At 41.4% G+C, this 24,850-nt stretch overlaps 1 protein-coding gene across 5 annotated transcripts in view; it reads left to right on the top strand.

Annotated features, from left to right (window-relative positions):
- Positions 1–24,850, top strand: part of LOC137622931 (uncharacterized) — a 615,385-nt gene that overhangs the window by 280,614 nt on the left and 309,921 nt on the right. For all 5 annotated transcript variants that reach the window (XM_068353504.1, XM_068353501.1, XM_068353500.1 and 2 more), the window contains one exon: positions 11,407–11,561. In XM_068353504.1, coding sequence (XP_068209605.1) covers positions 11,407–11,561 — 155 coding nt within the window. The remainder of the gene's footprint in view (positions 1–11,406; positions 11,562–24,850) is intronic.

The following is a 24,850-nucleotide window of genomic DNA, read 5'->3' as shown; positions in this document are numbered from 1 at the left end:
CACTCCGTCTCAGATGCTGCCCACACCAGCCAGTCATCCAGGTAGGCTGCTACCTGGACACCTTCTAGGCGTAGTTGTTGAAGGACTGCGTCTGCAAGCTTTGTAAAGATCCTTAGGGCTATATTTAGTCCGAAGGGCATTGCTCTGAAGACGTATTTCTTCTTTTGTAGCCTGAATCCTAGGTAGGAGGAGAGGAGGCGGTTGATTAGAATATGCCAGTAGGCATCTGCCAGGTCTATCGAGACTGTATACGCCCCTTTTGGCAGCAGGGTCCTTATGTGTTGAAGGGTTAACATCCTGAACTTGGTTTCTATGAACTTGTTGAGTGGCGACAAGTCCAGAATGACTCTGAGTTTGTCTGTGTCCTTCCTAGGAACACAAAACAGCTTTCCTTGGAATTTGACAGACTTTGCCCTCCTTATCACCCGTTTGCTCAAAAGTTCTTGGGTGTATTCTTCCAGGACGGGGGTGGAGTATTGGAAGAATTGAGGAAATGATGTTGGAGCTGTCCTCCAGCTCCACCCTAGTCCTTCTTGATTAGGCTGTGGGCCCAAGGATCGAAGGTCCAGCGATCCTGAAATTGTTGGAGTCTTCCTCCTACCGGAAGCATCTCATTGCTTCGACTGTCTGGAGGACTTGCCTCCTTGACCGCGTCCTCCCTTACCCGCTCTTCCTCTTGGGGGGTATCTAGAGGAGCCCCTTTTCGACCCTCTACCTTTAGGACGAAAGGTAGTGGTCTGCCTCTCATACGCAGGATTAAATGCTGGTGACTGGGCAACCAGCTGCTGAGGCACCATCTGGTAAGTTGGTTGGGGTTGAGCCACCATCTGGGGCACCGCGGTCATGGGAACTGCGGGAAGTTGTTGCTGCTGTTGTCTGACAGGGCGAGAGGGCAACCTGGGTCTTTTCGTCCTCCTCTTAGGCTGGGGACCCTCATCCGGGGAAGACTTCCTCTTCGCCAACATGCCCCACTTCTGGAGAAGATTTCTATTCTCCGTGGCGGCCTTGTCTACTATTTCCTTGACCACTTCGCTCGGGAAGAGGTCCTTTCCCCAGATATTGGAAGCTATCAGCTTCCTGGGTTCGTGTTTTACTGCAGCCGAAGCAAACACGAACTCCCTACATGCACGTTTGGCTCTCACGAATCCATATAGGTCCTTGACCAGAGTAGCCAAATGTGATTTGGCCATGACCATGTTCATGTCTGGGGTTCTACTATTTCTTGCCATTGCCTCCAAGCAAATCTGGAGGGACAGGGATGCGGCAAGTCTTTCTTTTGTCTCTTGCTCCCTACGCAAGAGAAAGTCAGACAACTTGGGAGGTTTTCGCTGAATTGCCTTCCAGCAATATCTGCCTCCAACTTCCCAACTGAGAAGGTAAGGTGGATTTCCTTCCAGTCCTTATCCTCCGTAGGCAGGGCTAGGGATAAGGGTTTACACTCCTCGAGTGTAGGGCAAGGTTTGCCTGCCTCTATTGCCTTCATAACTGCCTTAAAACCTTTTGCAGTAAAGGGGAAGACTAGGTTGGCCTGAGCAAGAAAGGTGAGGTGTTTCTTGCTAAGGGCTGACACCTTCGAGTTAGTGAAGCCCTTCTCTTTCAGGCTACTTGACAAAAGAGCCTGAGCTTTCTCATGGTCAAGCACTATGACCTTCTTTGGTTCTGTCTCCTCCTTGGACGTTGGTTCCGCCTTCAAGCGGACGAAGCAGTCTGGGTAAGACTGAAACCTGGGCCAGAAATCGACTTCCTCTATAAGGACAGCCCCCAGCTTTACTGATATGAATATCTTCTCGTTGGTAATAGGCTTGTATTTTGCATGCCTCCAAGGATTCACATCAGAGCAAGGTGGAAGATCTTTCACGTTGAGTCTCCTCTGAGACCCACGGGACGGGGCGAGATGGTCCATCCTTCTCTTTAGTTCAGCGTCCCATTCTTCATTCTGCTTACGAAGATTCTCCATCATTGCCATAAGACTGGCCAATGTCTTATTCATGTCATCTGATGGAGGAGCAGAAGATGTAGAGGGTAATGGTTCCGGGGCCGGAACCGACGAAACGGACTCCGATTCGACGTCATCCTCATCATCTTCAGGAGCCAAGGTAGACTCCTCTTCTAGACCTTCCGCTAGAAGGTCTTTCTCTGTGTCCTCAGACACCTCCGACATTCTCTCATCTAGGTGGATGTCCTTCATCGCGTCCGAGACTTCCGTATCTACGGTAATCTGAACGCAAGGGATCTCAGGTCGAGGCTGGGGTATGACAGCTTCCACACCCGCCTTAGGGAACAGCAAGGTGCGCATCCGTTCACTTGGAAGGTAAGGTCCCGTGGCGTTCTTTTGAAAGCCACGAACCCATGTGCGCAGCTTACTTCGTGCTGCATCACTTGACTCTGCTGTCTTGGGGTCATCATAAGCCTCGGTAACCAAGGCCTTGCATACATTGCAGTCATGGGGGTCCCAGTACTTAAGACGTCCCTTGGAGATGGAGCAGGGAGAATGAGCCCTGCACTCTTCATGGCCACAGAAGTCCTTGCTCCTCACGTTGCAAAAGACTCTCAGGCACTTGGGATGGTCCTCCTGTAAAGTGAGGAAAAATAAATGAGTATGCTGTAGTTCATCTCACCTGATAAACTATATAAAATATTATTATTAATATTTTTGCATATAGCTTAGGATAGACAAGCTAGAAAAGAATTAGGAAAGACACATACTTGTGTTTCCTGTCCAGCCAATTGCTGTGACCTCCCCCATAATTAAAACCTAGAGTTTTCCTATTCAGGAAACCCAATGGAAGAATTCTAACCTGTAAGGATAGATAAGTGTAACTTAACACTGGCTTTCCAAAGGTTTTAATAATGTGGGTAAATAGTAACTGATCATCTATCAGTCTGTTGAAAGAAATCTTTTCTTTCCATATATATTTGGTCTCGACAAGACTGTGCAAGGATACACAGGGTATGTTGGAAATTAACTACTGTATAATATATATTATATTTTTCTGTCTGCAGTATGATCTATACTGCAATTATACTGGCTACTGTATAATCATATGCTGTAGGCACGATCCAGCCGGAGAGACCGGCCGGCATCTGCCGGCTAGGTTAGTACCCGGCGGCACTAGCCGATAGAAAGAGAAAAAGTATGGAGTGAAGGGTACCTTATTAAATGTTTATTAACAATAAATAAGGATGTAAGTACTTAATCTTACTGCCTTCCTCCAGAATGAGGGTTCAAATGGAAGGGGAGAATATATCATTCAAGCTTCCATCCCAACACAAACCGTCGCCGGTCACTGCCGGTCACTGGTATGTGGATGGCAGTCCAAGAGAGGACTGAAGAACACTCTACAGAATAGGGGTCTCCCACCGGCAGCCGGCCCAGCCGGTATAGCTTTTCTCGGAGCTTTGCGTCTATAAGGGAAGGCTTAGCGACCAAGTAGCTGTCATATAGGAGCCCCGGCCGGCCCCACAACCCGCCGGCAAGGGCTGAGATTGTAGGACGACAGCCAAAGAGTTGCGATGGCTAGGCCATCGCTAAAGGACAGCGGGGGTAGGGAAAAGGGTCCTGTATGAAGTGTGGGAGGAGGCGGCAGGGTTGCCGGTCCCACCACACCCCTAAGAAACTCTGTTTTAATATCGGCGCCGTCCTAGGCGGCAGAAGAATATCTATTCTTCAACCTAGGGTCTACTAATATAATTAAGGGGACGGTGGCAGTATTGCCGCCGCTTCTCAACATAGGAGAAACATGTTTTCAGTGCCGGCGCCCTCCTAGGCGGCAGAAAAATGTCTATTCTTCAGCCTAGGGTCTGCAAGCACAGGAATAGTCTTCTAGACCACAGGGAGAAGGTGGCGGAATCATACAACCACTTCAAGTGCGGCCTAGGGAGGTCTAGCCTCCTATGCCGGCGGCTCAGTCCGGCAGGGGAATGACTATTCACCCTGCTGGCCGGCCGCCGGCAAAAGACTATATACTCTGAGGTTTTGACCGAAACCCAAAGCCTGCTATCTGCTGGCCAAGGGAAGACACAGAGAACGCTAGCCTAGTCAGGCCGGAGTGTCTATTTGACGGCAAGACTAAGATAGGGTTGTAGCCTAATGCTGCACTCAGAGGGAAGAAGGGATTACCCTTAAATCTCCACTGGAGACGAGTATCGATTTATTTAATAATTCTAGGAGATATCTATCTCCGCCTGAATAGCTAAAACGATACACGAGGGTAAACCGGGACATGTATGAAAGTATACTAAAGGCACTATGCTAGTAGCATAGTGGCAGGCGAGATTCGACTACCTTAATCGCCGAAACTCTCGCATACGATCGCAGAGGAAGAGGAATATATGCAATCAATATCTTACAAGTATAAATTGCCTAAATAGCTTCATATTTAATTGCTATCACACTAGGAATGTTTATTATATCATGCATGAAAGTAAACTAAAACGCATAGGCTAGGAAGCCTAGCGTGAGCAAGGTTCAGTTATCTAAATCGCCGAAACTATCAAGAATACAATCGGCATAATATAAATAACTCCTAGTAATAAAGACTGAATAGCTTCGTAAATATTCATGCTATTAAAACCGGGAAAGTCGTTCAGTCTAACTAAATAACACATGCGTTATAAACGACAGCGCCGATGGCGCCTCCGGTGAAGGCGAAGCTCCATCACTTAATTTAACCTAATCTCACTGTGAGGCAGGAGCTAAAATTTATACACTGTAAAGATTGAATACTCAACTTTCCAGAGGCAGAAGAGGCTGGAGATTGCATGATATCCAGAAAAATCCAAAGCGTAACGAGAGAGATAACAGGGAAAATCACCGAGCGAGACTGCTACACTTATAGGAATAGCACGTGGGGTTGACGTACAGCGCCATCTAGATACTCGTAATAGTAAGGGAGGAAGGGTAACCTTGATATCGGCTCCCCTTCTAATTTTGCCACTTTCCCCCTCGAAGCGAAAACGCTATTTGGGGTGAAAATTGCTATGTTTCGTATCAAGATATACGTCCCCTGATTTATGCGATATCTTTAGGAGAAATTTTAAGGATATTCGCGCCAGGAGGTAGAATTCTGGAGACCTTAAGGTAAATTCTCTGGGAATATCACTGTAGTCAAATATCCCTTAGGAAGCTACTTAAAGGAACCTTCCATCAGGACGACATGGCCTGAGCCCAAAAATGGAAATTGTTGACACACGAGATATATTTTTCATATTTTCTTCCTTTTTTATTGTTTATTATTTTAACAAAATATCTCCATGTCTTATATATTTCATAATAGTACTATTCGTTGTTTTCACTAGTAAAAGTTAGCCTACTGTCATTATTTTCCATTTATCGACATTCTACGCAGTATGTCATGTTCTTACATGCGCTGTCTCCATTTCCAAGTCCGTGAAATACCCAAAGCAGGAACTATCCAGTTCATAGTGACAGTCACATGCAAGGTGAAATGACAGAACATACAAACCTTATGTTTAATGAACTGAATTTATATTATGCGTCTCTCTCTCTCTCTCTCTCTCTCTCTCTCTCTCTCTCTCTCTCTCTCTTGCAGAAATATCTCTTTTGTCATTAGTTTTTTGTTTATTGTATACCTTATAAATTATACAGTATAGAATATAGTATGGTCAGGAATTATGCGAGAATTTGGTCGATTAACAGTCCCGCATAAATGGAAAATCACACATATCAAAACATAACAGGTATAATTCCATTAGGGCCATGGAAAACGGCAACTTACCTATTCAAACGTTTTTACTACCCATTTTCAATACTTTCTATATACTAAACTGTATGTTTCCTAACATTTAATTGTTCATATGAATAAATAAAATGTTTAAAATGTTTTAAAGTTTTGATAACTTTAAAACGGTTAAAATTACAAACAGGATGGGTATAAGTACCATAGATTTTCCCCTATAACACAACCTAAATAGGACAAATTTTAATGAATTTAAGTCGTATCTGTTGTATAATACTACTAGTGAACAGCAAAACCATCACTATATAGACTTAACTTTTGTTGTATCATTGAAAATCGAAAATTAACGAAATAAAGGCGATTTTATATCATGCGTTTCTTAAACACGCCAAAAAGGATACCATCTAAAATGGGAACCATTGTTTTGTTTACATTCATCTCTGATCGTAATGAACAGACAAACGTATTTACTCATCTGTGTTTAGGTTAGTTTTTGCAGCAAGAGCTATCTTATCAAGTATTAGTTATATAATGATTTTGTTATTAGTCATGTTGTTTTCCTTACTTTTTCTTAGAGCTTTGAAATAAATGAAATGAATGCAATTTATAGTGTACTGTATAATGCTTTTCCATAAAATGCTGCCTAAAACGGAAACTTTTAGTTTGTTTACTGTACCTTCCATCATGAATGAACAAACAAATGCATTAAACACAAATGATCAAAGTGATAACTAATGATATTAAGAGCTTTTAGTGAATATTATGACAAATATTTTACTTACCGTATCCATATGAATTCCTACATTCATAGCAAAACAAGAAAACTGCTTTGTTTGCGTTTAATCAACAATAGCAAACTACCGCTAATGACTATGATAATTTAAGATAATTCTAAACTTTTATGAAGGATAGTTGTCCATTCCATATCCAAAATACTTTTCATAGCTTCAGTTATAAGTCAGTTTGGTAACGTATCAACTTGTACCTACCTCAATTATGGAACCATCTGCAAAGAAGAGCAAAATGTAATAGACTGGTTTTTAAAGTCATCGAACATTTGGGTTACTGTAACGTTTGATATGACTGAGATGGCACGAAATTGTAGAAAGTGATGATAATTTGAATCATGATAGATTTTTTTATGGTAAATGAATACACTTAATCCTCTGCTATAGTATTTTATTACTATTGCATATACTTAAAAAGCTGCCCAAGTACCTTTATTGTGCCCTAAATGATTGCTATAGTGCACCCTGGTTGATCGAGAAATTAGAATATTGAGAGAGAGAGAGAGAGAGAGAGAGAGAGAGAGAGAGAGAGAGAGAGAGAGAGAGAGATGTTAAATTCATTCTTAAACTCAGGTTGCCAAATATGAACTAAATTTTTTTTTGATACACACACATAGAAAGAATGTATGAATAGAGAGTGGTAGGTAGAGAGCAAGAGGTTTTTATATACTGTGTTCTATAAAAATCAAATCTTTGTTAAGCAAATGTATAAAATATGACAAAATATTGCCAACTCATTACTGAGAGTTAGGCTATTCACTGCTGATAAACGAACCCAGCCTACGTGTGAAACCTTGAACACCCACAGGGAAAAAATAAAACTTTTATATATACTGTACTAAATATAGATAATGCCTTCATTAACACTACCATCAAAATTGTCGTTAGGTTAAAAGAAAATAGAGGTTGCCGAGAACGTAACCTCAACTCTATTTAAATTTTGTCAGGTGGACTCACATAATTAAAAGTTGATTTCATTGTTAATAGGGAATTTTTCCTCAAATAGACTATTTATTATGAAATTATGCTAATAGAATTTAAGGTAAAAATTATTTAGTTACATTTATTATCATGCACCAAACATAGGCCTACCAATATATACTTAAAAACACAATAGATTTGATATGTTTTGTGGTGCTTGACTCGCAGACTTTAAACAGCTTCGCAGATACAGAAAATTCATGTTTAAAAATAGCGATTGCCTAAATGAGGAATCATACAATTCGAACACTCATAATTCGGGACCGTACTATACTTCTTTTGTCAAAGGAACCAAATTGATATTTTCATTACATTTCTGTATAGTGTAAAGTCCCTTATTATTGACGAATAGTATTATATCCTTTCGGCTGTTATTTATCGTAGAATTATAACAGAATATTACGGAATAACATAGTCAGTTCAATTAATATAAATTTATTTTTTTACCTTTAAAATCACAGTGCGTTTCTATTACTTTGAGAAAATCACATGACAAATTTCTGAAAAAATACTTTATAATCACTACACAGTGAATGGAAAAATATTTTGGTTTTGAGTGAAATACATTAGAAAATAAAGCAAACTTTTAAAAAATTTATTCTCTAATCTGCAGTACAGTAAAACAAATTAACATCAAAATCTAGGTTGTTAAAAAAATAAGTAAGCATGTATATCCGATGGTGGCAGATCTGCTGCCTCATAGTGAAAGGGGTTAAAGCTCTTTTGATGGACCTTGAAGCTTATGGAGTTGTAGATACAAATGGTATTTTTTATTTGTATTTATAAAGACTGCAGGTTTCTTAGCTCCAAAGTTATCTGTTATTTTGCGCAAGTTAGCAGGAAAAGGTTCTTTTAGCACCTGTTGGTAATGTTACTCCATTATATAAGTGCATTTGTGGTAGCTCAAGTCCAGCTGATTACTGTCCAATTTCCATAACTTCATATTATTTAAAGTTTTTGAATGTCTGTTGGCAAAAATCTAAATAGGTTTCCCGAAGGTAATCATCTGCTCCCCAGTTTGCAATTTGGCTCATGTAAATGCCTTGCAGCATATGATGTCCTTACAATCTCCAATGCTGTACAGAAATCAATTGATTGTGGTCAGGAAGTTCATATGATTTACCTTGATTTTATTGCTGCTTTTGATTGTGGTAATCATGAGGCCCTTGTCTTCAAACTCAAAGAGTTAGGATTGGGAAATATTTTCTTAGTATTATTATTGAATTTTTAAGTAATAAATTGCAAAGAGTTGTTTTTGATGGGCACCATAGTGAGTATAGGAATGTGATATCTGGTGTTACTCTGAGTAGTGTTCTTGGCCCATTACTTTTCATACTATATACATATGGCATGTAGTTTGGCCTAGAAAACCTGCTCGTTGCATATGCAGATGATGCTACTCTTTTTGCAACAATTCCATCTTCTGAATGTAGGTCTGGGGTTGCTTAATCACTTGATAGAGATCTAGCTAAACTTAGTGCATGGTGCAAATTATGGGGCATAAAGTTTAATCTTAAAATTCAAGGTATGATTGTCAGTAGGTCGAGGACATTGGGTCCTCAACATCTGGATCTCAGATTGATAATGTTTCTTTAACTCTGTAAGACTTTTAAAATTTTAGGTGTGCTTCTCAACAGCAAATTTACTTTTGAGAAACACATTAGGTTTGTCTCTTCTTCAATTGCACAAAAAATTGTCTTGTTGAGAAATTCATGTAAGATTTTAAGTGATTATTCTATTCTAATAAAGTGTTTTAATTCTTTCGTTGTACTTTGTTTCAAGTATTGTTCTCTTGTCTGGTCTTCTGTTGGTGATTTTTATCTTAATTTGTTGGACAGGAACATACGGTCTGTTAAATTTCCTCTTTTTGATCTAGATATTGATCTCTGGCACCGTAGTTCAATTAGTTTGTTATGTATGTTGCATAAAATTTTTCATAATTCTGATCATCCTTTACATTCACATATTCGTGGACAGTACCATTCTGATCGTAATACTAGGTATGCAGTTAATTCTAGTAACTGGGTTTTCTCCATCATGAGGCTCAATACTGCGCAGTATTCTAGAAGTTTTATTCCGGCTGTGACCAAATTGTTGCATGATCTTCCTAATCGGTTAGTTGAATCGGTAGAACTCAAAAATTCAAACTTGTTTCAAATGTTTTTATGTTGAACAGTTTATATATGAAAGATTTGTTTTAATGTTGTTACTGTTCTTAGAATATTTTCTTTTAACTGATCATTACTTTTCATATAGTTTTACTTACTTTTATCCTTTCCTCGCTGAGCTATTTTTCCATATTGGAGCTCTTGGTCTTATAGCATCATGCTTTTCTAACTGGTGATTTAGCTTAGCTAGTAATAATAATAATAATAACAAAAGTATTTATCCCATTCATTATTGGTTTATCTTCTGAAATAACCTATTTAAGTAATAATTCTCTATAAATGAAGTTCAACATTTTTCTTTGCTGGCCTATTTCAGAACATGTAAACACACTCAGAGGATCTTGCCATCAGCTGATTTCAACCAACCATTCCCAATGAAATGCACACAAAAATAACAATTAGTATTCTCTATAGTGATTAGGTTAAGATGATATTGCTACACATGCTTTACTTTTTGTAGTCTTAGAAATTCAATATAAACTAAATAAAGAAGTTTCCATATGTTTCTCGTACATTTGATGCCAAAAAAGAAAACAAAAAACAAACGCATTTACACATCTAATTGATAAGTGTTGACACTAATAGCTTTTAGTAAAATGTATGCAAACTAGAGCAGTCTATTACTTACAGCAGTTACATTTGTGCAATATTTATTATAAGATGCTTTGAATAAGTTTGGTAACTGAATATTTGAGCCCAGCTGAGAACATATAAACATTGTCAGCTGATTCAACCTACTGCTATCAAGGATCTGCACACATATAGATAAAAAGTATTTTTAATTCAATATTCAAACTTATTCAGACTATCTAATAATTTATAATAGTTATTTCATATAGTTTACAAACATGTATAAGTATCATTAATTATCGTTAGTTATCACTTGGATGTGTAAATGCGTTCTTTCACTCATCCATTCATTCGTTCATTTTGATTGGTGATGAAACATAAAAAATCAAATTGGTTTCCCTTTTAGACATTGTATGTAGGGAAAGTATGATATAGAATCCATTTTATTTTGTTTATTTTGAATTTCCAAGCATATATTAAGTAAAATAGAATAGTAACATCTTTACGTAACCAAAACCTAACTTACAGTATAGGCCTACACAGATGGTTGTAGCATCCTGCTTTTCCAACTACGGTTGTAGCTTAGCTAATGAAAATGATAATAATCATAATCCTAAAAGAAATTACTAATTTTAACTCACTTTGTTCTAAGTCTGCCAATGGATCAAAGATGAGTGCAAATATGTGAATTAAATACTGCAGTAAATTCATAATTAAACAGAAAAGGCTAATTTCATAGAATCCACAGTGATAAACGACCATTACTAAATTGCATATCATTATCTGTATTATTATTATTACTTGCTAAGCTACAACCCTAGTTGGAAAAGCAGGATACTATAAGCCCAAGGGCTCCAACAGGGAATATAGCCCAGTGAGGAAAGGAAATAAACGACGAGATGTTTAAGAATGACGTTTAGGAATAACAATATTAAAACACATCTTTCATATATAAACTATAAAAACTTCAAAATAACAAGAGGAAGAGAAATAAGAGAGAATAGTACTCTATTTGGTTTATGACAAAACTGATTGTATCTTGTATTACTGTTGTACTTTATAGTATAGGAAATACTGCCGATGAAGAGTATCAATATACAGTATGATAATTTGGTTAATCTGCAAGATATCTATTTTTTTCTTAGATTAATAAACTTGAAATTGATTGCATACAAATTGGTCAGCATGCTTTTTTTTCAGGTTGGAGATTTCATCCTTTTGAAGAATATCACATGCACACCTTTGGAAACTAATGCGAATAGTGAAGTTACCGTGTATGAACTGAGCCTGAAAAATGAAGATTCCCATATCAAAAAGCTGAAGAAAACTGACCAGGATGTTAAGGATATAAAAAGGTATGAGCCCATTTATTTCTGATTAGTAATGAATCAGTGATACTTATATACAGTAGTGTCCGGTGTTATGAATAACTTTGAATATGAGCAAATAGGATTGACATACAAATTTGACTTTGGTCAAGAGTATTTCCTAGATCTACCAGCACAAAATTTGCATCCTATGGGGATTCTTAGGGGTTAAATACTAACGAGACTATTATGTAATGCGTCAAATTCAGTCTTTTATTGCCTATATGCCACCTACTCAATGTTCACGGCGTGTTCATGTAATTTTTACCCTATTTTTTCTCACATTAGTTCGCATCCCCTTTCCTGTGCTCAGTGCTCATAGCTAAAGATTCTAAGCCTCTCTGAGTAGCTCTTGTAAAATCATTATCTTGTCTGAGTATCTTTGGAACTGTTCCTTGTTGAGTTATGACTGCGTGTTCTTTTTCGAGTTGTAATCACTACTTTTTCATCTTAAAAGTATTTTGTGCTGCGTTGTAAAGTTCACAGTATTATGGTAATGTCCCCAAGGTGAATAAGAAAGATAACTCGAAAGAGATGATTACTTTAGAAGTAAAAAAAGGAAGTTATCACAAAGCATGAACAAGGTGTGCGTGCCTACAACTTGTAAAAGCTGTACAATCATATTCAATAATGATGTGTACCGGTACAAAAAAAAGACATCAAATTAGTTACCGTTGCGAAAGAGGTGCTAACATTGACAAAACAACAGCAACGTGTTCTTGACATTGAAATGTTTTTGCTTATATTGGTTATTGAGAAGCAATTACCAAGTGATACAATTACTGAAAACAGGATGTATGAGAAGGCAATTGTTTAAGGTTCACCATCAAGGGAATAAAGAGGAGATTTCATCTGAGAGGAGGAGGGACACAGTGACAAACCTCTCGCTAAAAGTGAAATTTAGTAGATAGTAAGGAAGAGTAAAAACGGCAGAATTTTGTAGAAACACATTACCCAGATAAAGCATCGGCAGGGCGAATAGTGAATCTATTGTAAATGCAAAGTCTCATTTTCATGCCATTTTAAAGAAAAGGTAAAAGGGAATTTTAGATAGGTTCTTTGTCAAAAGTGTAAAAAAAGGACTACAGTACTAGGTGTACAGACAGCGTAATTTAAGTGATTCGGTTCTTGATAGTGAACATCATTCGAGAGAGAGAACTCCCGATATTTTACCATAAGTTATCAAGGAATAAAATTCTCCTTTCAGTCAGCTCCTCTTCCTACACTATTTTCTCCCTCACTCCAGTCACAACTCAAAGGTAAAGTGCTAGTTAAATTGCCAATTATTTCTATTTTCCGGTTTAAATTAATTTTTATTTATTTCTGATTTTATGGGATATAATTTGCACAATAAGTACATTACAAAACCTATAAAATAATTATATACTGTATTTATGGATGTTTTTACCCATTGAAGGAATATCCTTTACAGGTAGTCGTCAACTTACGACATAAGCGACTTATGACTTCGACTTTACGACAATTTTTTCAGGGTGAGGACGTCATAAGTCTATCAGAAATACTATGCTAATAGGACAAATATTTCCTTAGAAGTAATCTATTTTCTTGTAAAAAAGTAAACTGATTTATATTGGTAAATTTGCATTTTCTTTTATTGATAATATACAGTATCCCATTTCCAGTAAAAAGTACATTTGGAAAAGCTTTAACATCTGTCAAGTTCATATCATATGTTTGGTGACTTCCTATTACTGGCAGAAAGCGACTGGGCAATACAGTGATTTCCTTCCAATAGGCTAATGATTAGTATTAGTATTCCCATTATCGAAATATCAAGTAACAATACAAAGTATTTTGTGTTTCTGTGACGGTTGTTATGAGTACTACTTAGCGTAAATTTGACTCTGCGCTAGTTTAATTTAATCTCTGATAATAGATCGATATTTATCTAAAGAAAGTACACTAATAGGACAAATATTTTATTAAAAATAATATATTTCCTTTTACTTTATGAAAAGGAAATACGTTTGCTTGTTAAGTTAGTATTTTCTTTCATTTCTTGCAAGAAAAAAGAAAAGTTTGTAGATATTACTTCACGAGTCTTGTGACATCATATTTCTGGCGGGAGTGGGCTGGCAGACTGAATGATTTCCTTTCGGCGTGTTATTGAGTAATTTTGTTATAGTATTCCCATCACCGAATCACCAAGTAAGTATATTAAGTGTTTTAGTGGTCTGTATCAGGAGTTAAAAGCATAGTACAACTAACCATAAATTTATAGATAAAAAGTCTATTGATATCATATTCGGTGGAAGGCAAATGGCAAATCAAGTGATTTCCTTTCGGTGCGTTACTAATATTCCCATAGTCGAAACATCGAGTAAAGATACAAAGAATTTCTGATAATGTCCAAAGAAATGTAAAGATTTAATTAAAAATCAAAATACAGAGAGAGAGAGAGAGAGAGAGAGAGAGAGAGAGAGAGAGAGAGAGAGAGAGAGAGAGAGAGAGAGTTAGTGAGTGAGTGAGTGAGTGAGTGTTTTCATGCCACATTCTACACAAATAATCTTGTAAATATTATGGGAGTCACTTCATATTCGGCCAGTATAATCTCGGCACTTATTCCATTGTATCCCTGGGCTTTCCATCTCTTAAACTATTTTTTAATATTGCTTCGACTTCAAACACACTGAATTCAATTATGGGAACATCAAGGTCTTCCTCAACTTCAGGCATATCATTCAAATTATTCCCTTCATATATCCTATTCATAACCTCACTGAAGTGTTCTATCCAACATTGTCTTTTTCAATATTAATCTTACCCGATGATCATGTAGCTGTCAACTCCGTTGCCCGACAGAAATCTACGGTCGGGATACGCCAGCGATCGCTATCCAGGTGGGGGTGTACTCAACAGCGCCATCTGTGAGCAGGTACTCAAGTACTTCTTGTCAACAAGAACTCAATTTTCCCTCTGTCGTGCCGCCGGCAAGACCTACTTGGATACGCTGTTGATTTTGGAGTCTTTGTTCACGATTTGGTGATGTATTTGCTCTAAAGTTTAGCCTTCGCTGTTCAGGAAGCTTTATCCTTAGCTTAGCAAGCTTTTGGAATTAATTTGACTTATTGGTTAACGAACTTTGCTTAATTTTGGAATTCCCCCTTGGCTACTTCTAAATTCAAGATGTCTGACCAGTCCCAAGTTCCTAAATACAGGCAGTGTAGTGTTAGGACTTGTACTAGGCGTCTTCCGAAGGCCTCTATAGATCCTCACACCGTATGTTCCAATTGTAGGGGTAAATCCTGTCAATTGGAAGATCGATGTGGGGAATGTGCTGGGCTTTCGGAATTCGATTTTAACGAATTCCTTAGATATGCACGTAGGTTAGAGAAGGAGAGAGATAGGAGGAGTTCTTCTCGCTCTGTGGATTTTTCCTCTCCCCATGCCCCTCAACCTTTTCCTTCCCCTGTGGTGGTGACTCCCGAACCTGCTACGAGTGCTCAGCCTGCAATGGCTGATATGTTGCGTGCCATTCAGGCTCTCGGTGAGAAGGTGGAGTCGTTGGTTAGTGACCGTAATCAGCTCTTGGCAGATGTCAGAGAGCTGAAAGCGAAGAGTGCAGTGGGAAGTGTTAGTGCTAGTGATGTGCATAGTGTCAGTGTCAGTGTTGCGCATGAGGGTACATCTGTGCGTGCCAGTCGTCCTCCCAGTCCGGGACCTCTTGCAAGCTCCCAAGCCCAGGGGAGAAGCAATGTCGAAGGACCAAAGGGTTCGGCAGGCCTTGATCGGCGCACGGATGTATCCTCAGTGGTTGCGGACGTATCTGTTAAGGATCGTCCCATCCACATACAGACGAATGAGCCCTTACATTCCTCGTCTGTGGAAGAAGTTTCCAGGAGGAAACGGTGGACCAAGGTCTCACGACCGCTCAAACGTAAGGTCCCTTCCGAGCTAGTCCAACGGCCCAGGTGTAGCCACTGGGTCAGTTCGGACTCGCCGCAGTCATCTGATGACTGCACACCTCCCAAGAGAGGTAGAGTGGTCCCTCAACAGGCTACTGCTCCGTCTGTTGTTGCTCCAACCACAGTAGACCCTAAGTGGTCCATGCTGCAGACTATGCAGTCTCAGCTTGCGGCATTCATGCAGGAGTATCATGCCGAGAAAGTTAACACCTCTCCTGTTAACCTACAACCCGCAGAGGTTGTGCGCTCAGCAGATACTGCGGCTGCCTGCTCCCACACTCCACCTGTGAGAGCTCCTCCACCGATGCGCAGTCCTCCCTGCCAGACGCATGTTCTTGCTGCACCATCTGCTAACATGCGTGAGCTGCCGCATCAGGAGTTGCCGGGTTCCAGCACTATGCGGCATTCTCCTCAGCCCATGCAGCATGCTCTGCATACCTTACAGCATGCTCCGCATACCATGCAGCATGAGCCGCATACCTTACAGCATGCTCTGCATACCATACCGCATGCTCCTCAGCCCACCGCAGCCCCTCCCACACACCAGCCCTCTGCTTTTGTTGTTGCCAGCTCGCAGGCCGACCAGCAGAGGCATGATGTTGGATCCGCAGGTACGCATGCACCCGTTCTGCCGGATTCAGCCGTTCAGCTTGCTGCTCTGCCTTTGCCACTCACAACTCAACTTTCGGTGATGATGTATCGGATGATGAAGCTGCACATCTGGATGAACCTCACTCTGATATTGAAGGACACAAGTCTTCGCCACCCTCCTTAGACTTTCGCAAAGTCCTTGCCTTGTTCAGGGACTTGTATCCTGAGCATTTTGTGTCTGCAACCCCTCGTTCTCCTCCCTCCGAGTTTGCTCTGGGCATGCAGTCTGCTGCGCCTGCCTTCACCAAGCTTGTTCTCGCCAGATCATCTAGGAGAGCTTTGAGGGTTATGGGGGACTGGTTGCATTCCAAGAAGCAACTGGGAAGGACCTCTTTTGTCTTTCCTCCTCCCAAGCTTGCTTCTAAGTCGAGCGTATGGTATGCCACGGGAGAGGAACCCGGCTTGGGGGTTCCTGCCTCTGCCCAGGCCGACTTCTCAAGTCTGGTTGACTCTCCCCGCAGGTTGGCTATGAGACGTTCGAAGATCTGCTGGTCCTTTTCCGATTTAGATCATCTGTTGAAGGGAGTCTTTCGTGCCTTCGAGATATTCAACTTCCTCGATTGGTGTTTGGGAGCCTTAAGCAGGAAGACTTCCCCTTCAGATAAGGACTCGGCCATGCTGATCATGTCTAGCATGGACAAGGCAATTCGGGATGGGTCTGGTGAACTTGCGGCTTCATATGTATCAGGAGTCCTTAAGAAGAGAGAACATCTTTGCTCCTTCTTATCTGCTGGTATCACTCCTTGCCAGAAGTCAGAGTTATTGTTTGCTCCTCTCTCCAAGTGTCTGTTTCCGGAGGAGTTGATTAAGGGGATGGCTGCCTCACTTATCCAGAAGGATACTCATGATCTGATGGCTTCTTCTGCACGTAAGGCTAAAACCTTACCTTCCGTGCCTAGACCCTTCCGCCCTGCAGCAGTTGACACACCTGCTTCTAGGTTCATCCCGCCCTTTCGTGGCAGAACCTCCAGCAGAGGAGGTACCCGTGCAGACAGTCACCGTGGCAAGTCCAAGAAGGGTTCCAAGTCCGCAAAAGGCAAGTTTTGACTGCCTTCCTCTCCAGACAGCAGTAGGAGCCAGACTCAAGACCTTCTGGCAAGCTTGGGAGAGCAGAGGTGCAGACGCTCAGTCTGTGAAGTGGCTAAGGGAGGGATACAGAATTCCGTTCTGCCGCAATCCCCCTCTAGCTACATCTCCCATCAACCTCTCTCCCAACTACAAGGAGAAGGACAAGAGGCTAGCGTTGCAACAAGAGGTGTCGCTCTTGCTACAAAAGGAAGCGGTGGTCATAGTCCGGGATCATCAATCCCCGGGCTTTTACAACCGTCTCTTCCTGGTAGCCAAGAAGACAGGAGGTTGGAGACCGGTGCTGGACGTCAGTGCTCTCAATGCTTTTGTCACCAAGCAGACGTTCACGATGGAGACGACGAAGTCGGTCCTAGCAGCGGTCAGGCAGGAGGACTGGATGGTCTCGTTAGACCTGAAAGACGCATACTTTCACGTCCCCATCCATCCAGACTCCCAACCTTTCCTAAGATTCGTCTTTGGAAAGGTTGTGTACCAGTTCCAAGCCCTGTGCTTTGGCCTAAGCACGGCACCTCTTGTGTTTACCAGACTGATGAGGAATATTGCGAAATTCCTTCACTTGGCAGACATCAGAGCCTCCCTCTATTTAGACGACTGGCTTTTAAGAGCTCCCACAAGTCGTCGCTGTCTGGAGAATCTCAGATGGACTATGGATCTGACCAAGGAACTGGGCCTCCTGGTCAATTTAGAGAAGTCCCAGCTCGTCCCATCCCAGACCATTGTCTACCTGGGTATGGAGATTCAGAGTCGAGCTTTTCGGGCTTTTCCGTCGGCCCCAAGGATCAACCAAGCCCTAGAATGCATCCAGAGCATGCTGAGAAGGAACCGATGCTCAGTCAGGCAGTGGATGAGTCTAACAGGGACACTTTCATCGCTGGCTCTGTTCATCGAGTTAGGGAGACTCCACCTCCGCCCCCTTCAGTATCATCTAGCTGCTCACTGGATAAAGGACATGACGCTAGAGACGGTCTCAGTTCCTGTTTTCGAAGAGATGAGATCTACTCTAACGTGGTGGAAGAACAGCATTCTTCTCAAGGAAGGTCTACCATTGGCTGTTCAGACCCCCGACCACCGTCTCTTCTCGGACGCATCAGACACGGGCTGGGGTGCGACACTGGACGGACAGGAATGCTCGGGAACATGGAATCAGGAGCAAAGGACACTTCACATCAATTGCAAGGAGTTGTTGGCGGTTCATCTGGCCTTGATAAACTTCAAGTCCCTCCAGCTAAACAAGGTGGTGGAGGTGAACTCCGACAACACCACAGCCTTGGCTTACATCTCCAAGCAGGGAGGGACTCATTCGAGGAAGTTGTTCGAGATCGCAAGGGACCTCCTCATTTGGTCAAAAGATCGAAAGCTCACGCTGGTAACGAGGTTCATTCAGGGCGATATGAATGTCATGGCAGATCGCCTCAGCCGGAAGGGTCAGGTCATCCCCACAGAGTGGACCCTTCACAAGAATGTTTGCAGCAGACTTTGGGCCCTGTGGGGTCAGCCAACCATAGATCTGTTCGCTACCTCGATGACCAAGAGGCTCCCGTTGTATTGTTCTCCGATTCCAGACCCAGCAGCAGTTCACGTGGATGCCTTTCTGCTGGATTGGTCCCATCTCGACCTGTATGCATTCCCGCCGTTCAAGATTGTCAACAGGGTACTTCAGAAGTTCGCCTCTCACAAAGGGACACGGCTGACGTTGGTTGCTCCCCTCTGGCCCTCGAGAGAATGGTTCACAGAGGTACTGCAATGGCTGGTCGACGTTCCCAGGACTCTTCCTCGAAGAGTGGACCTTCTGCGTCAACCTCACGTAAAGAAGGTACACCCAAACCTCCACGCTCTTCGTCTGACTGCCTTCAGACTATCGAAAGACTCTCAAGAGCTAGAGGCTTTTCGAAGGAGGCAGCCAGAGCGATTGCCAGAGCAAGGAGGACATCCACTCTCAGAGTCTATCAGTCTAAATGGGAAGTCTTCCGAAGCTGGTGCAAGGCCAATGCAGTTTCCTCAACCAGTACCACTGTAACCCAGATTGCTGACTTCCTGTTACATCTAAGGAACGTAAGATCCCTATCAGCTCCTACGATCAAGGGTTACAGAAGTATGTTGGCAGCGGTTTTCCGCCACAGAGGCTTGGATCTTTCCACCAACAAAGATCTACAGGACCTCCTTAGGTCTTTTGAGACCTCAAAGGAACGTCGGTTGTCCACTCCAGGCTGGAATCTAGACGTGGTCCTAAGGTTCCTTATGTCATCAAGATTTGAACCGCTCCAATCAGCCTCTTTTAAGGACCTCACATTAAAAACTCTTTTCCTCGTGTGCTTAGCAACAGCTAAAAGAGTAAGTGAGATCCACGCCTTCAGCAGGAACATAGGTTTCACATCTGAAACGGCTACATGTTCCTTGCAGCTCGGTTTTTTGGCTAAAAACGAGCTTCCTTCCCGTCCTTGGCCTAAGTCGTTCGAGATCCCAAGCCTGTCCAACTTGGTGGGGAACGAACTGGAGAGAGTACTTTGCCCAGTTAGAGCTCTTAGGTACTATCTAAGAAGGTCAAAACCATTACGAGGACAATCAGAAGCCTTATGGTGTGCTATCAAGAAGCCTTCTCTACCAATGTCTAAGAACGCAGTGTCTTACTACATCAGGCTTCTGATTAGAGAAGCACATTCTCATCTGAAGGAAGAAGACCTTGCTTTGCTGAAGGTAAGGACACATGAAGTGAGAGCTGTGGCTACTTCAGTGGCCTTCAAACAGAACCGTTCTCTGCAGAGTGTTATGGATGCAACCTATTGGAGAAGCAAGTCAGTGTTCGCATCATTCTATCTCATAGATGTCCAGTCTCTTTACGAGAACTGCTACACCCTGGGACCATTCGTAGCAGCGAGTGCAGTAGTAGGTGAGGGCTCAGCCACTACATTCCCATAATCCCATAACCTTTTTAACCTTTCTCTTGAATACTTTTTATTGTTGTTCTTTGGGTTGTACGGTCGGCTAAGAAGCCTTCCGCATCCTGGTTGATTTGGCGGGTGGTCAATTCTTTCTTGAGAAGCGCCTAGGTTAGAGGTTGTGATGAGGTCCTTTAGTATGGGTTGCAGCCCTTTATACTTCAGCACCTAAGAGTCGTTCAGCATCCTAAGAGGACCGCTAGGCTCAGTAAGGAAGACGTACTTAATAAAGGCAGAGTAATGGTTCAAGTCGACTTCCTTACCAGGTACTTATTTATTTTATGTTTGTTATTTTGAATAACTAATAAAATGAAATACGGGATACTTAGCTTCTTTGTTAACATGTATACTGGTCTCCACCCACCACCCTGGGTGTGAATCAGCTACATGATCATCGGGTAAGATTAATATTGAAAAATGTTATTTTCATTAGTAAAATAAATTTTTGAATATACTTACCCGATGATCATGAATTAAAGAACCCGCCCTTCCTCCCCATAGAGAACCAGTGTACCGAGGAGAAAATTGAGTTCGTGTTGACAAGAAGTACTTGAGTACCTGCTCACAGATGGCGCTGTTGAGTACACCCCCACCTGGATAGCGATCGCTGGCGTATCCCGACCGTAGATTTCGGTCGGGCAACGGAGTTGACAGCTACATGATCATCGGGTAAGTATATTCAAAAATTTATTTTACTAATGAAAATAACATTTCTTCATCCTCTGTTGCTATGAAAGAGCCATCCCTCTTTTTGATGGGTATATAGGAATGTAGCAGACCTAGAGTATGCTGATAATGCTGTCCTTATTAGCAGAACGCCTCAGTATTTGTATTGCATGCTTACCAGAATGCATGAAATATCACACGAGGCTGGACTGAAGATCAATAGAAGAAAGACAGAGATGATGAGAACGGAGTATGCAATGGAAAATGACATATCATTGGAAGGAGAAATGATTAATGAGGTAGAATCATTCAAGTATTTAGGAACTAAAATTTAGGAACTATGATCTCCAATACAGGGTCTTTAAAATTAGAGTTCAGTGAAAGATTGAAAAAAAGTAAATCAGACAATGGCTAGGTTAAGTAAAATTTGAAAATCAAATTGCCTGAAATTACATATAAAAATCATACTATTGTATAACTGTTCGCAACATCTCTGAACAGCAAGCTTCCGCTGTACTGTTCTTCAGTCCCGGGCCCTCAAGCACAGGCAGGATGCATTTCAACAATGGTGGGACAACATCGACGTGTGCGCCAATCCCCTGTTCTGTCTAATGAGAAGATTACTCAACAAGACCAGAGCATCCAAAAATCTAATGATGACCCTTGTAGCTCCGCTGTGGCATCATACATAGTGGTCCCGGACCTCCTGCAACTTCTAGTAGATTTTCCGAGAGAACTCCCGCCACGACCAAATCTACACAAACAACCACATGCAAACATCTTCCACAAAACTGTGCAGTCACTTTGACTTCACGCCTGAAGACTATCCAGTATCTCCTCTCTCAGAAGGGTTTTTCACAACAAGTTTCTGAGAGAATGTCCAAATACTTGCGTAAGTCCTCAGCCTCTGTGTACCAGGTAAAATGGACAATCTTTTTTGGTTGGTGTCATGGAAGAAATATCTCTCCCCTCGATGCCTCTATTCCAGTAATAGCGGAGTTTCTTGTTTACCTTCAGGAGAAAAAACTCAGTTTCGATGGTTAAAGGCTATCGCTCAGCCTCGAGCCTTGCCTTCAAGCTGAAAGGTATAGATATTTCCTCTTCGTTGGAGCTTTCTTAACTCATACAGAGTTATGAGATCACTTTTCCTCAGATCAGGCCTCCTCCTTGGAACGTGGTTTGCATTTTGAGGTCCTTAAAAGGACCTCCTTATGAACTATCATTCCTTGTAACTGACTGAAATCTCACTTTGAAGACTGCGTTCCTGCTTGCTTTAGCTTCGGCAGAGAGAGTCGGCAAACTTCATGGCCTCTCATATGACATCGCACATTCAAGGGGATGACGGGAAGGGACACTCAGCTTTATCCCTAAATTTATTGCAAAGACTCAAAATCTAGTGCTACTAGACCCTAGATTCGGGCCCTTTCAGATTATGAGTCTACGTTCTGTAACCAATGACCTAGATAATTGTTACTGTGCCCTGTGAGTAGTTTGAGATATTCTCTTAAACACACTACAGCAACACGGCTCCAACTAACATCACTTTTCGTTAGCTCCAGTTCATCTTGAATACGCCAAGTAATTGGAAGAGCTCTAGTGGCTGATCCTCCTCCAGCTCAACGACTTAGAGCCGTGATGTCAGGGGCATCACTATGTGTCTCGCATTCAAACGCAACTTTTTCATGTTGCAGGTATCACAGGCGGTTTGAGATACTACCCGTTGAGATACTATCACTAGAGAGTTATGGGGTTTTGACTGGCCAGACAGTACTACATTGGATCCTTCTCTCTGGTTACGGTTCATTTTCACTTTGCCTACACATACACTGAATAGTCTGGCATATTCTTCACAGATTCTCCTCTGTCCTCATACTCCTGACAACACTGATTACCTAACAATTCTTCTTCACCCAAGTGGTTAACTACTGTACTCTAATTGTTCAGTGGCTACTTTCCTCTTGGTAAAGGTAGAAGAGACTTTTTAGCTATGTTAAGCAGCTCTTCTAGGTGAAGGGCACTCCAAAATCAAATCATTGTTCTCTAGTCTTGGATAGTGCCATAGCCTCTGTACCATGGTCTTCCACTGTCTTGGGTTAGAGTTCTCTTGCTTGAGGGTATGCTCGGGCACACTATTCTATCTGGTATCTCTTTCTCTTGTTTTGTAAAATTTTTTATAGTTTATATAGGAAATATTTATTTAGATGATGATACTGTTCTGAAAATATTTTGTTTTTCCTTGTTTCCTTTCCTCACTGGTCTATTATCCCTGTTGGGGCCCCTGGGCTTATAGCATCTTGGTTTTCCAACTAGGGTTGTAGCTTAGGGAATAATAATAATAATAATAATAATAATAATAATAATAATAATAATAATAATAATAATAATAATGTCCATGCCAGAATTAGCACTGCCACCCTCCTAAGAATGAGTCATCCACATAAAACGGAAAATTTATTTTTGGGTGAGATGGCCATGTCGTCCTGATGGAAGTTCCTAAAGTAGCTTCCTAAGGGATATGTTACTACAGTGATATTCCCAGAGAATTAAACCTTCAGGTCCCAGAATTCTAACTCCTGGAGCGAATATCCTTAAATTTTCTCTCAAGGATATTGCATAATATCAGAGGCCGTATTCTTGACACGCCACATAGCAATCTGCACCCCTAATAGCGTTTACGCCTCGAGGGGGGACGTGGCAGAATAGAAGGGGGGCCGTATCAAGGTTGCCCCAGTTCTCGTACTACTATTGACCACCACAACAGCGCCATTCCCAAGATGGCGGACATTCCTTTTAGCATTGAGCATGGTGCTACAGATACAGTACCTCAGGGAGGGATACTGTGTAGATCTTTTCTTTTAGAAAAGAAGGGTGGGTCCACCAGGACGACATGGCGATCTCACCCAAAAATAGATTTTTCGCTTTGTTTAAAATCCGTTTTTTGGGCTCAAGCCATGTCGTCCTGATGGAAGCGTACCAGAGCATTAGTGTATCTGTGGATTTTCATCGGTGCCTTAACCTTGGGACAACATTTCTATGATCATTTGGACCAATCGAGACAAATGACGTTACCGTTATCCGTCATTATCACTAATCATACACGATGTTAGTGCTTCCTGCCCCCTACTGGGAAGAGTCATTCTAGACAGTGAAAAAGGGGTTTCAAGGTTAGTATATATTGTATGAACAAAACATAAGTAAACACTGTATGTACAAACCGTCTCGTAGTTTGTGCATATTGCCGAATACTTATCAGTGTTTCTTATATCCATTGTTTGTAAGCATACAAATATATGAAGAGTATATAATCTGGACTTTTAATCATGCAATTGTCGGGCGAATGAGGACGCAATTACATTCTAATAGACATTTATTTTTGATAAATGACTAAGTGAATTAGCAAGTAAAACGAATGTAGCATGATAACGGAATTATACATGTAACATGTACAGAGATTATATTTCTTTCATGAGAAGAAAGAAATGATTGCCACTCAGATTGAAGAAAATTTATAATAAACTTTCTCTTTATAATTTCTGTACTGGTTACCTTTTATCGACACTGTGTACTACGTACACACGGCACTAGTGCTAACTGTATAATTCCACACCTGGAATTTTGAACAGAATTAGTGTCACCATGGTAACACTTATTCAAAGGAGGTCACAGTAAAAGAGATGACCCCTTCTCCCTTTAATTGACAGTCCCAGTCCATTATCTGTTCATCGCAGAATCAGACGGCAGGTTAAATACTCTACCTGACGTTACCACATAATGCTTCATTTCATGGACTTGCTTAGGATCGTGTTTGTAGAACACTCTGGATGACTCTCATCCAGTATATGAGCGAGGACATTCGAAGTCCCAAGTAATTAACTGTTTACGACAGTAATTAGGGGGCAGGTTTTAATACACTACCCGCCGCCACTATATAGTGTTTCAGTTCATGAATCTGTTTCGCATAGTGTTTGTAAAACACACTGGATGATTTCCATCCAGTATATGAGTGAAG

Source organism: Palaemon carinicauda, chromosome 30 (assembly GCF_036898095.1).
Source record: "Palaemon carinicauda isolate YSFRI2023 chromosome 30, ASM3689809v2, whole genome shotgun sequence".
NCBI classification, from domain to species: domain Eukaryota; kingdom Metazoa; phylum Arthropoda; class Malacostraca; order Decapoda; family Palaemonidae; genus Palaemon; species Palaemon carinicauda.
This window is presented reverse-complemented; position numbering and strand designations above follow the sequence as displayed.